General features: G+C 41.4%; 1 protein-coding gene across 4 annotated transcripts in view; it reads right to left on the bottom strand.

Moving 5' to 3' along the window:
- The window catches only part of LOC126272246 (speckle targeted PIP5K1A-regulated poly(A) polymerase-like), a 236,552-nt gene that overhangs the window by 91,080 nt on the left and 131,193 nt on the right, over positions 1-14,279 (bottom strand). For all 4 annotated transcript variants that reach the window (XM_049974953.1, XM_049974957.1, XM_049974955.1 and 1 more), the window contains one exon: positions 8,576-8,801. In XM_049974953.1, coding sequence (XP_049830910.1) covers positions 8,576-8,801 — 226 coding nt within the window. The remainder of the gene's footprint in view (positions 1-8,575; positions 8,802-14,279) is intronic.

Here is a 14,279-nt window from a genome sequence, read left to right as displayed (position 1 = left end):
TCCCTACCCTCAGCATTGGATCCAAACTGATGGTAGTGTTATTCAGGCCGTGTTGCAATCTACCGGAATGGGCACAGCACAATGGCACCGTCGTTGAATGCTGCTCTATCTTGCCTACCCTCAGAATTGGATCCCAACTGCTGGCAACGTTACTCGGGCTGTGCTCCAGTCTCCTAGAATGGGCACAGCAAAATACTTGCAGTGCTAGGTGCCGCTCTATCTTGCCTATCCTCAGCATTGGATCCAAACTGATGGTAGTGTTATTCAGGCCGTGCTCCAATCTACCGGAATGGGCACAGCACAATGGCACCGTTGTTGGATGCTGCTCTATGTTGCCTACCCTCAGAGTTGGATCCCAACTGCTGGCAGCGCTACTCGGACTGTGCTCAAGTCTTCTGGAATGGGCACAGCACAATACTTGCAGTGTTAGTGCTGCACTATCTTGCCTACCCTCAGAATTGGACCCCATCTGCTGGCAGTGCTATTTGCACTGTGCTCAGTCTTCTGGAATGGACACAGCACAATACTTGCAGTGTTAGAGGCCGCTCTATCTTGCCGACCCTCAGAATTGGATCCAAACTGATGGTAGTGTTATTCAGGCGATTCTCTAGTCTACTGGAATGGGCACAGCACAATGCACCGTCGTTGGATGCTGCTCTATCTTGCCTACCCTCAGAGTTGGATCCCAACTGCTGGCAGCGCTACTCGGGCTGTGCTCCAGTCTTCTAGAATGGGCACAGCAAAATACTTGCAGTTTTAGGTGCCGCCCTATCTTGACTACCCTCAGCATTGGATCCAAACTGATGGTAGTGTTATTCAGGCCGTGCTCTAATCTACTGGAATGGGCACAGCACAATGGCACCGTAGTTGGATGCTGCTCTATCTTGCCTACCCTCAGAATTGGATCCCAACTGCTGGCAGCGCTACTCGGGCTGTGCTTCAGTCTTCTGGAATGGGCACAGTGCAAGCTGCAGAGTTGGGTTCCACTCTATCTTGCTTACGCTCAGAACTGGATCCTGCCCTTCACCAGCAGGTAAGACATGAAAACTGACACACTTTGGATGTCTTTTCCATTACATAGTCTTCTGGTGAGTTATGTGCTATGTGCTCCACTGGTGGCCCATATGCTTTTCAAAGACCACCAATTTGGAGCTACAGGCCTGGACTCGTCTTCCCAATTGTCTATCAGTCATCACTAGACCGCGGATTTTAAGTAAAACCCTATTCTGTTCCTGAGTTCCTATTTGCATAAAAATTTGTACTTATGCGTTTCATGACTTTTTACACTTAATAGCACTAATTCTATAGGACCTAAAAGAGCCTACTTCGACGATAGTGCCTATTTGTGCCTATTTCGGCTTTAATATCCTAAAAAGTGCCTATTTCATCATATAACACAGTGGCTCCACGTTTTTCCACACTATACGACAGATGGAAAAAATATTTTCTGCCCAGCGTGCAGCAAGGTGGCTAGTTGATATGCGCTCATGCTTCGTATTTGCCTAACACTTCGGTCTTTTTTTTTTTTTTATATCGCTATCCCTGTTAATACCAAATACTCTTTATAGGTGTTTTATTATTCATATATAAAAAATTGATCACGAATCTTTAGGTTAAAACCTATTTTTTTCATAAGCTCCAATTTGCATATGAGTTGGTACTTAAGCGTTTCGTGACTAACCAAACTGAATATCGTTAGTTCTATAGGACCTAAAATTGCGTATTTCGGCGTTGACGCCTAATTTTGCCTATTTCGGCACCAAAATCCTAAAAAGTACCTATTTCATTAATCTCACAGAGTTCTTGTGTTTTCAAAGATTAGAAGAAGGAAGTAAACTTCGGGCTTTACGTCTCGTCGAAGGTGAAGGTCGTTAGAGACTGTGTACAATTCCTTTGCTTGCCTTACTACCAACAGCACTCGGCACGGCCGAATGGTCATCCATCCAAGTATGTGCCGAGCGCAACAGTGCTTAACTTCGGTGAGCGAATGGGAACCAGTCAAAGATTTGAGTTACACATTAGAATCGAACGTGAGAGTACTAAATGTTACATTTGAAAATATTTCGATCGTAGGATTCTGGCCAGCTGTGTATTTCTGGAAATAAATGGTTTCATAGGCCTTAAGCGGAGTACGGATTAAAAAATCACAATGTTAATCGTAGATGCCCTCTATAGTTAAATTACTGCCCTTCGGGCAGTTTCTCGCTGCTACCTACAGGTAGTCCTATCAAACTACTCTGTTTCGTGAAAGGTATTATACGTGAATTTTCCGGTTCCAAATATAATTTGCGAGTAGTGAGATGCTTTCATCTGAAGCACCGGTAGATTCCATTCGCTTGTTCAGAAGGGGCGGCCATCTGTCAGGTGCCATATGTCCAGCAACGAGTACGGTACTTCACGTACTGCTCCCATGCAACGCAGTAAAAGGAAAAAAACAGGTCATCGTTCACTTTTTCCCAGCGAAAACAAATCAGTACATTATGTAGCGACCGACATGTTAAGTATTACTGACGTTCTAAGTGCAAAATAAATTCTAGTTTCCGTGTGAGAATACTACGCCATGCCGAAAAGAGCTAGTTCAAAGTCTACTCATATAAGGCAGTGGCTGCAAGATTTCCCACATTATACAACAAATGGGAAAATTATTTTCTGCCAAGCATGCAACTAGGAGGTTAGTTGATGTTTTTCTGAGGCTTCTTATTTTCCTGTCACTCAGGATTCTTTTTTATCGCTATCCTTTAGTAATACGAAATATTCTTTATATGCGATTCTAAATTGCATTTCACTTTTCTCTCGTATTAGGTTTCAAGTGTTAAGAAATCTCACTTAACTCAGCATGCAGTTGGGATCTAACATAAAGCTAATGTTGAACCAAAGTCAAAATTGAAGCAAAGTCTTTTAACCAATAACTCTGGTGAATCCTCCGAAAAAAACAAGTTCTGCAGTGCTTTGTGTCATGCACTTGTGGCAGCAAACATCCCCTTTCGGAAACTAGAAAACCCTATTTTCAGAGGTTTTCTTGAGAAGTACTGCCATCAGTCTATTCCTGCAGAGTCAACTTTACGTAATAATTATGTGGATTTAGCTTACAATGCTGCATTGCACAGAATCCGAGAAGATGTTGGATAATCTTGTATATGGATTTCTGTGGATGAACTACTGACAGTCTTGGCCGTTACATTGCAAACCTGATTGTTGGCAAGCTAGATTCAGATGCTCCATCCAGGGCTCATTTGATTACTCAAAACAGCTTGCAAAAACTAACCAACAAACAATAGCACAGTTTGTGAACAATGGGCTTGAGGTGCTACACCAAAACGGAGTGGATGAGAGTAATGTGCTTCTGGCCGCCACTGATGCTGCTGCATATATGACAGAAGCGTTTCAACTATTAAAATTATTCTACCCATTGATGCTGCACGTAACTTGTGTAGTGCATGGGATCAACCGCATAGCACAGCAAGTAAGGCTACAATTTCCTAAAGTAAATAAAGTAATATCTATGGAGAAGAAAATTTTTGTTAAGGCACCATCAAGAATACAGGCATTGAAAGAACAGCTTCCAGATGTCCAACTGCCGCCAGAGCCTGTTGTCACCCGATGGGGCACGTGGCTGATAGCAGCAGAATACTATAGTACGCATCTCTAAACTGTCCAGAAGGTGGTTAAAAATATATCGGAGGAGCAATGGAGTTACTCAAAGAATCTTCTTTAAAACGGGACTTATCTTACATTAGGGCCCACTACGCATTTATGGCAAGAATAAATTCACAATTGGAAGGCTCAGGGAGACCTATCTACAACAATATTTCTTTGCTTGAAGAAGTCAAAATGAAAATTAATGAAGCGCCAGGTGAAGTAGGAGGAAAAAGTAGGGGCAAAAATGCAAACGGTTTTGCAGAAGAACACTGGCCTGAAGGAGTTGTGTGCAGCTGCCGACATACTTAGTAGAAAATCCAGCACTCCTGACTGCAACATTCCTGTCCAACATATGCCGAAAATAAAGTACGCCCTTGTCACATCTGTTGATGTAGAACGTTCTTTTTCAGTGTATAAATAGATTCTGACTGCCAAGCACCGCAGTTTTTCACTAGAAAAACCAGAAAAGATTTTGGTTATTTATTGTGAATCCAACTATGGTCAGAATGTGTGAAACAACAAATTTATTAATTAAACCATTGCCACATCTTTTTTACGGAGATATTTATCTTGCAGGAACTCAAAAAATTTGGAGTTATGTTCAACATTAATGTTGCAGATTGCTGTGCTCTGTAACTGTGTAAATATTCATTCTCCTTGTTTTAATGACTAAAAAGATGTTCATACTGTGAACACTGCATATTTTAATTTATTTTTATTTTCTCTGCATCATTTTTATTAGAGCCTATTTCAGGTTTTATATAGCCTAAATGAACTACTGAAAGAGCCTATTTTAGGTGCCTAAACGCATTTTTTTACGACCTAAAAATCCGTGGTCTAATCATCACCAATGTCTTCCTGCACTTACTGACCAGGTTTAAATAAGGGCATAGAGCCATGGTGTGTCTTTGTTTTACTTGTACACATCATCAGGTCACTCACACCACCCAAATCTTTCATCCCCTTGTGTGACTCCATTCATTTCAACTTTTTGCATCTCTTCCTGAGGTATACGTGGCTCACTGTCATGGACACTTACTCTCACATATGTGGACAGCATGACTTCACCATAACAGATGCCACAATTAATGAGCTTGTCCAGGTTCTCACTATCAAAGGACTTCCTCGAACCATCCTATCTGACAGTGAACCCCAATTCACAGCAACAATTCTGTGACTCAAACAATTATTTAGTCTACAGTTTCACACACCCTTAAGTGGGGAAGCAGAGCATTCAGTGCAGACATTTAATCACCTCCACAGCAGCACTCACAATGTTCCTGAGCGCATACCAGACCACTGCCATCCATGACGGCAGCCCAGTGGAGTTCCTTCATGGATGGCAACCATGACCTCTCCTCCATCTCTTGGCCCCATAGCTCCGGAAACACCAGACCCAGCACACCAGGCAATGTCCATCGAGCTAAGCAGTGTGGGGACACTTGTACAGGACAAAAGACACAAGGATGCCAAGTACAGCGGTTACCACCCATCAATGGTGCCTTATGATGGTTGACACTTCAAAGAGGCTGGAGCACCTTCATACCAACCAACTTAGTCTGCATCAACCAACTGCCACCAGTGGTCCACCCTGACCTGGAAAGCCCTCCTGTGCTCATCCCACAACTGCACAGCTATAACTTTTGCTCTAGAACACCAATGTCGGTTTCCATGGCTATGGGGCTTGGAGGTGGAGGTCTCCATTTAGCCTCTGCAACCTCAACCGACATCAGCTACACTGCCACCCCGCAGCATGTTGCCAGATGTAACCAGTTCCTAACACCAGCCAGCAGGTTTAAGAGCCAGTACACCAATCATAACCCCAGTTTGCCTTCCAAAGCATTGCTCAGGACTTTTCTGGCCATACACACCTATTTCGTGGGCAGGAATCTGGTGTCCTGGCCTGGTGATTTAGAAAGCTAATTTTTCTTCCCAATCGCATCCATTTGTTTTGGCCACAGATGCCTCTCCATATGGCATTGGTGTAGTGCTGGCACATAGCAATGATGATGGTTCTGAGCAACCAATTGCCTATGCATCAAAGACGTTGACACTGTTCAAAATACCTACTAGCAGATAGAGAATGGAGTTTTGCTGAATGTTTTTGCAACTGAGTAGTTCCATTTCTACAAGCTCAAGACTAAATTCATTTTAATTATGGACTACAAACTGCTGTAAGTGCTATTCATGCCGTGCTCCACTCTTCCGGAATGGATGCAACAGCTCTACATCTCGCCCTTATAACACTAGCCATAACACACCACTGCTGTTTTTCCACATCGCGCTATGTTGTGTTTTCCATTCGCACTCGGTGATCTGTTGCTGACAACTCTAGGCCGGTCAGCCAGCCTCTGAGTGTTCTTTCAGATATTCCCAATGTTGCCAGATTCTTGTCACAGTACATATTCCTGACACCAATCTGCAGTAGGATTTTGGAACATATACTGTGACCCAATGTTACGAATTACCTTGAAGAAAGATTCAGAAAATATCACTGTTAAGTAACACAATTAGTTCTTAAATCACTAGAAGTCATGAGTGTTATAAACAAGGTGTCTCACATTGAGTCCATATTTCTAGATTTTTAGAAGGCTTTTGACATCATTCTTCACATGACTTCTAATCAAATTGCATGCCTATGGAGTATAGTCACTGTTGTGCAATTGGATACATGATTTCCATTCAAAGTATTCATAGTCATTGATGGAGAAGACCAAGTAAAACAGAAATGATATCTGCTGTTCCCAAGGAAGTGTTACGAGCCCTCTGTTGTTCTTAACCTATATAAACGATTCAGGATACAATCTGAGTAGCCCTCTTAAATCCTTTAAATTTTGGTTATATAAATCTAAAGGTTTCAGTTCTAGTAAATCACTGTGCTTCATACTTGATGTAAACTGTGATTAGACATGTCGCTATGAGAAATTATGTGCAACCTGTTATCGGCTAATGCCTGAAGTGATGTGGATTGCAGAAACATTGGATAAGGTATACAGATCACCACTAAACAGTTACTCTGTTTAGTTTTTTCACCACGTAGGACGATAGCTGGGAATGTACTCTATGTTGGTTAGTAGTTGGTACAACCTACAGTACTGAAAGAGTTTCTGTTGGTGAAACTGAGTATTTAATTTTGATTCGTTGAGACTCATGAAACACAATGTCTGTACAACCAAAAAGCCATGAAACTGAGTAAGTATGACAAAGCTAGAATTTACTTTTTACCTTTAACAAAATAAATAAACTATTAGGCAGAATTTCTCACCATTATTTACCTTCAGGAGGCAAAATGTGTAGTACTGCCGATAGATAAACAAAAACTGAAAGTTACACACCTTATAATGGGGGAGGGGATTGAGTTGGGAAAATTTAACAAAAAAAAGGCAGGTTACTCAGACACAAGGATGAGGGGAGAATCCACCTGTAGTGTGCATGATGGTAAATAAAGATGAAGGGGGAGGGGTCAGAAAGAGCATGTAAGAGATGATACCTCACTAAGCTTTGTGGCAGCTTCAATCAACAGATGATATGGATAGAGTCAGCAGTTACAACTACTGCAATAAAAAACATAGTTGAAGTATAATAAAAAAAAAGAGAGGGGACCATATGTAAAAGTGGATTAAACCCGGGAGGGTGTGGAAACAAGAATGTGGTGGACTGCAACTTCTGTTCACTGGAATTTAGATAAACTATTATCTGGCGATTGGATCAATATAACTCATGTGGTGTAGGAAACATTCATGGTGGGAGTGGAGTAGATGGTGGTGGGTGGACACAAGGGGCATGTTTTACAGCGAGGACAACTGCACTTATATTTTTATGTATACTAGTGTGATTACACCTTCCTTGTAATTCCGAGCTACCGCTAAGACAACATTTGCATTCTAGCGTATCACTCACCATTTTGACTAACAACTGATTGTTGAAGCCCATACATAACTGATGAAACAACTAATTAGTGTTGCCAAGCAGTCCCCAGTTTGGTAACTTTGGATTTACAAAAAATTAAGCCAGCTAATGTTGGCTGAGCTCCCTCAAACAATTTCCTATTTGGTAACAATGTAGAGCATATGTGAAGCTGAGAGATTACTGTGTTACCCAATTCACAATCATAATAAGCTGGATCACAGTTTCAAATTACCATTATATCTCTCCCAATCTCTTGACAGGACTGGCTTCTAATGGCAAGAAGAAAATCTTTTGTGTCGACATGTCCAAGTGCATCTAGTCAGTCAAAAAGTGTAAAACCAAATTTTATACAATTTCCAAATACACAGAATTCTTACACCTTTGAAACTTTTTGAGTACCCAGTTTGATGCACACTGAAGATACTTATTCCAGTGTTTGGTTGATAATACAAGAGCAATGTATCCCCACAAAACACGCAGATGGTCAGTCACAATTAATTTTACAACGCTCAAGTGCAACTTTAGGCAGGATCTATGCATTTTAAAAGTAATCTGTTTTATGTTACAAACTGCAGAATCATTTTACAACTCTAGTCAAAGGAAATTAATATATTTCATGCATGTGTGAGTTGTGCTTGCATGAATGCCGGAGTGCTGTCTACTTTAGGAAGAGGTCTTTTGGACAAAAGTTCTTTGTTGTGCCTGTCTGCAACTCAACATCTCCTCTAGACAGTGACTAGCAATCTATCCTTTTCATAATACTGTGAGATGACTTACATGTGTATAAAAGTCAAATAATGTCTTCGACGTGACCATACTTGTTACCACGCTTTTGCAAGATGATTTGATATTACAGTATTTGAAAAAATTGTCTTGCAAGAATGATAGTCATTACTTGATATTATATTCTACTTCACTTATGAATATAAAATGACTATTATTTGTTGTGTGTCATGATATTTTGTTGCACTGCCAGTCAGCTATATAAATACTTAGTTAATGAGGAAACTCTTCAAGATGTACTTACCTCACAAAGTTTATCAAGAAGTCTGGCAAAATCACAAACATTACATTGAGCCACCTCTGAAACAGTTCCTTCTTTGCTAGTACAACTTCATTTTGTGGTTCTGGTACAAGATAATTTGGTTGCAAAAACCTTGCAGCTTTAAATGAAGTGTTAACAACTGCAGAGGATGGAGGTTTTTCTGAGAGTGTGGATGAGCAATGTGCTTTCAGAAGATGCAACAGATTTCCTGCAACAAAAGATGCAATATTTGTGATCAATTAATACTAATGTAGTGGCAACTTGTATTATTTCATTTCTGAGAACTGAAATAAATAAAAAGAAGACCATATTAGAAAAAAATCAAAATGCTGAAAATCTGCAGCTCTTCTATGTCTTCGCATTACAATACGAATCAAAGAATATTACTATACTGTGACTTCCAAGGTATATCTAAAGTGTTGCCAAATAAACAGTAGCACTTTTTTGTCCTCAGATATATTTCTATCCTATGTATTTTAAACCATCACAAATTCAATAAAATATATTTACAATTGCTTATAATATTCTCATTACAGCTGTTATAAAACTTTAAGTATACCATTTCATACTTCACTACCTATATTTCAGGAGAATGGTAATACTTGATATCTACACAGAAGTGAAACACTTGTGGCAGAAAAATATATGTTAAGTCTCCAGAATTATGAGTTTTCAAACAAGATATGTTATCCCATACATGGGGTAAACTACAGTGGCATCAATCTGGTCCTTATCTCCCACTAGTGAGTGTTCCAGCTTTTGCTATCAGTAGTATGCAGCAGGAATTTTAAAAAAAATAGCTTTCCATAAAATTTTGACATTGATAATTTAGTAATCAGTTATTATTATTATTATTATTATTATTATTATTATATGCTTTTACTTGCTGTAATTCTGCTTTACGAATTTTTTTAAAGTAAAGTTACTTCCCTACTTTATAAGGCACTGTCACTGTGGAATTTGTAGGTGGTCAGAAAATTTAAAACTCCCCCCAACCTACCTTTTCTCTTCTATATCTCTCTCCCTTCTTCCACTTGCTTCATTACACTCTTTCCCTTTTCCACTTGCCTCCTCACACCCTGTACCTCTTCCATCTGACTCTTCACACTCTATACCTCTTCCCCTGCCTCCCCACACCCCCTCTTACTTCCACCTGCCTCTGCACACCTTGTCCCTCTCACTCCTAACACCTTCTTTCTTTTCCACTTGCCCACTACCCCACTCCATCTTCCACTTGCCTCCTACACTTTACATAAATTTTACAACTAAGAAAGACACAAAGTGAGTGAGTGGTAGGTAAAAAAGGTTGTGGAGCACTGATCTAGTGGATAATGTAGGAAGCTCCATGAGGCTACTATCTATATAAACATTGAAATGGCAGATGACTGTAGCAAGATGGATGAAGACATGCAGAGGGTTGATTGGTCCAGGGAATGGCAGCTAAATTCTAAAAGTAAACAAAGTAACTTGCAAAAATATGCAAAGGTACCCGTTAGTGTTTAATTACTCCTCTACATACATTTTAAACATGGATGTATGTATAGATGCATGTTCCACATCTCTTCCTACACCACTGATTCAACTTCAGTCGAAATTCTTACACTTAATACTTATTGTTTGGAAAGGGACACTGTGGCTGTGACAACCCCCTACTTCCCAAGGTGGGGTGGTAATGGTGTGACATAAGTGAGGGCGAGGAGAAGATGGACAAGAGAGAAGGGGGAGGAGGGTAAAGTGTAGGAGACAAGCAGAAGATGAAGTGGGGTAGCTGTCATGTGGAAAAGGAAGAGGGTGTGAAGAGGAAGAAGGAAAAGATGTGAGGCATGTGGAAGTGAGAGTGGGTGGCAGGGGAAGAGGTACCAAATGTGAGGAGTCAGATGGAAGAGATACAGGGTATGAAGAGTCAAATGGAAGAGATAAAGGGTATGAAGAGTCAAATGGAAGAGGTACAGGGTATGAGGGGCAAAGTGTAATAAAGCAGGTGGAAGAAGGGAAAGAAAAATAGAAAGGGAAAGGTAGATTATGGGAGAGTTTTAAATTTTCCTTATTATTTGGCACGTGTGTGTGTGTGTGTGTGTGTGTGTGTGTGTGTGTGTGTGTGTGTGTGTGTGTGTGTGTGCTATTTGATGGTGTTGCGGGGTGGCTGGCAAAGACGGTGACATGTCAGGCCATCTCTGACACACATGAAGCAACTTCTACCAAATATTGCACACATATCACTTGCAATCTTGAAAAGGACTGCTGTGACAGTAAGACCACAAAGGATTCCCATGACTGAAGGTGGGGGTGGGAATGAAGAGACCTAACATAAAAGCATGACTCAGGGATATCAGCAGCAATGTCGACAAAATTTGGTATATACTTGACTCATTTTTTGGATAAAAGTTGTCTGGTATTAAGATACCAATCTATCCCTAAGGATGGGGATGTGGAATGGGATGGGTATGGGAATGAGGATGAGGATGAGAAGGTGATGCAGGTAAACATGTTCTAATGAAATCAGTTGATATTTCTTTCTCATACTTAGCTGACTTGGAATACTTTACAAAGCATAATTTGTCTCTTACTTATAACCAAGTTTGATTCCATTGGAAGCATTGTGCACAGTGACTAGTAAATTTCAAAAAAGGAAAAGGAATTCGGCAATCCATCAGTCCAATCTGTATTTTTAATCCAAATCTAGATTTCAGCTATTGAACAGAAGGAGACAGGGAATGGCCTGCACAGTGAAGTAGAAGTTAATATCACTTGAGTTGTGATGTGCAGCAATTCAGCAGCTGTGTGATCAAGTTGGCACAGTCTGGCCATGGCCATTCATGCTAATAGACAGTTTGTTACCTGCCTTGCACATATAGAATCCTGTAAAGTAATTGGAGCTCAGCTGATATGTGTAACTTGGCTACTTTCATACATGTCCCTGCCTTTTAGTGTAGGGAAATGGTTGCAACTGGACTGTGGAAGGAATTGCTGGGCTTGTAAAGGACCTTCTCTCCTTTACTCACCCTCTGCATGGGAAACACTTCTTCACCACGCACCCCAATGATAAAAGACAACCAAAAGCCCAGATATAATCTCATTTAAAAAAGGTCCAATTTCCCTCCATTCATAATCCACTGTCATCCCCTGGTAACCTTTCAGGGATTACTCAATTCTAACCTCACCTTCTTTTCCTACATCTCTCTCCTGTGACTCCAACGCCACTCCTATGAAACCCACAACTATATGTAAGCTGAAAACCAATACAGATCTTATTGTCCTTTCTGTGGACAAAAAACCACACAGGGGTCTTGAATCATAGTGACTATATGGTTGAGGGTAACTGCCAAGTTTCTGACACCTCTTCATACCAACATTACAACCAAGTCAACCAAGTTCCCAACCCACAAGTCCAACATAAGGCCTTATGTCCATCCCAAAACTTGACCCTGAAGCCATCTTCCTCCTCTTGCCTCCCCCCCCCCCCCCCCCCCCCCCCCCGTACTCCTACCTTTTACCTATTCCCCCAAACCCACAAATCTCTCTGCTTGTTGTCCTACTGCAGCTGAGTACAACACCCTCAGACAACAAATCTTCACACCTGTTGGCCAACACCTTCAAACTGTTGTCCATAACACCTTCTACACCCATGGTCTTGTGGCCATGGAACACTACCTTTCCCTGATACCAGACCCACCACTACTTTCCTGACTCACAGTTATTTCACTCTCAAAAGGAAATACAAACAAAAATGTTGTACTGACATGGGTACTCACGTGGCACAATTCTATGCCAACTTATTTATTGACCACCTGGAGGAACCCTTCCTATCCAGTGAACACCTAATTCTTTGTCTGGTTCATATTCATTGATGACATTTTCATGATCTGGACTCTTCTAAGATCCCGCAATACCCGCTCACAAACCCACTTCACATTATCTCAATGAACCATCTTCATCAATGTCAATATCCACTCTTAGATAGTTTCATAAATACAAATGTTCATATCAAGTGCATTAGCCAACAGTACATCCACTTTGACAGTTGTAGCTTTTTTGATGTCAAAGAATCTCTTCCCGGCAGCCTCGCCACCCGTGGAGGCATCTACAGGAGAAAGCCCACATCCATCACCAAGGCTTTGACTAGGTCTCATCGTGCCCCTAGATGAGGGATATCCTACCCACACCTCTCTAAGTACTTTTGCCCACTCACCCAACCTGCAGGATATCCTTGACTGTTCCTATTTCAATCCTACTGCCAAACATGCAACCCATGGGTCATTCACTTGTGATCAGATCAGGTGCAAGACATGTCCCACATGCCAACCCATTACCTTTCATTGCAATCCAGTGACAGGTATTTCCTGGCCAGTACAAGGCAAGCCACAGGTGAAAGCAGCAATGTTATGTATCTACTATGCCACAATTTAATGTACAGCATTCTTTGTGGACATGACAACCAACCAATTGTTTACTTGCATGACTGGACACAGCCAAACAGTGATGAACCACGAATTTGACAATCCAGTTGCCAAACATGGTGCACATAAGAACACAAATGACTTCAACATCTGCTTCACTGTGTGGGAACAGCCTCTCCAGCAAATCCTGTTCTCTCACAATCCCCCTCACCTAAACTGTTTCCCACTGCTTCACCTTACCTTTTCCCTTCTCTCTACTGTCCACACCATTCCTTCCCCATCCAGACCATGTACTGCCTTCTCTCACCACTCTTCTTCCACCTACAGCCTCCCCCTCCCATTGTGGGCATTCTCTTATTCTCTCTTCTCTTACCCCTCTCCCTCACCTCTATTTCTACTTCATAATTTCCACCCCCCAACTCACAAAAAAAAAACACACTCTATCTTCCTTAGATGCTTTGCCTTCATAATTCCTTTCATCTTGTTGTGCAGCCACTGAGCCATCTGTTGAAAGATCTTCCTTGTACTATTCCATTGCCATGCACTATTCTTGTGAATCAATCCCTACCCCTTCCCACCTCCATCAGCCCCGACAACTTGATAATCAATAACTAGCCTCGCCATGAAAAACGTTAAAATGTATGTGAATTCCCAAGGGACCAAATTGCTGAGGTCATCGGTCCCTAGACTTACACACTACTTAAACTAACACTAAGAATGACACACACAACCATCCCTGAGAGGACTCGAACCTCCAGCAGGACGTGCCGCACAATTCGACATGGCGCCTTAAAACTGCGTGGCTCTCCACCATGTCCATGGAGTCTGTAGTTGTGTGTGTGTGTGTGTGTGTGTGTGTGTGTGTGTGTGTGTGTTTTCAGGGATATGACAGAAACCATCATTCAAAGTAAAAAAGTTTCATAAACATGGGCTCTAAAATGCTATGAACACTACTTCATCTTCAATACTGTGAACCAAATCTCTTCCACTGCAGGCACTTCGCTACCCACATTTCACGCGGAGGTAGTATGGACCAAAACAAGACAACATGGTTTCCAAACTGGATATGCTCCGAGTCATGGGTACTTTTTCAGTAGTGTGATGAACAAGTGCTCATAGCTCTTAAGGTATGCACTTTCAAGCTCACATATAATGGCCATTTTTCCCTTGTTTTTTGTCCACCCTACTACCTCTCAAAATATGGCAAGCAAAGAGCTGCAGTAGAGGAGAGGTGTTTCGCAGTGTTGAAGTTGAAGTAGTGTTTGTAGGCCTCAAAGTAAGCATTTTAC

This window comes from Schistocerca gregaria, chromosome 5 (genome assembly GCF_023897955.1).
Source record: "Schistocerca gregaria isolate iqSchGreg1 chromosome 5, iqSchGreg1.2, whole genome shotgun sequence".
Classification (NCBI taxonomy): domain Eukaryota; kingdom Metazoa; phylum Arthropoda; class Insecta; order Orthoptera; family Acrididae; genus Schistocerca; species Schistocerca gregaria.
The sequence above is the reverse complement of the archived record's forward strand: the minus strand, read 5'-3'. Positions and strand labels throughout refer to the sequence as shown.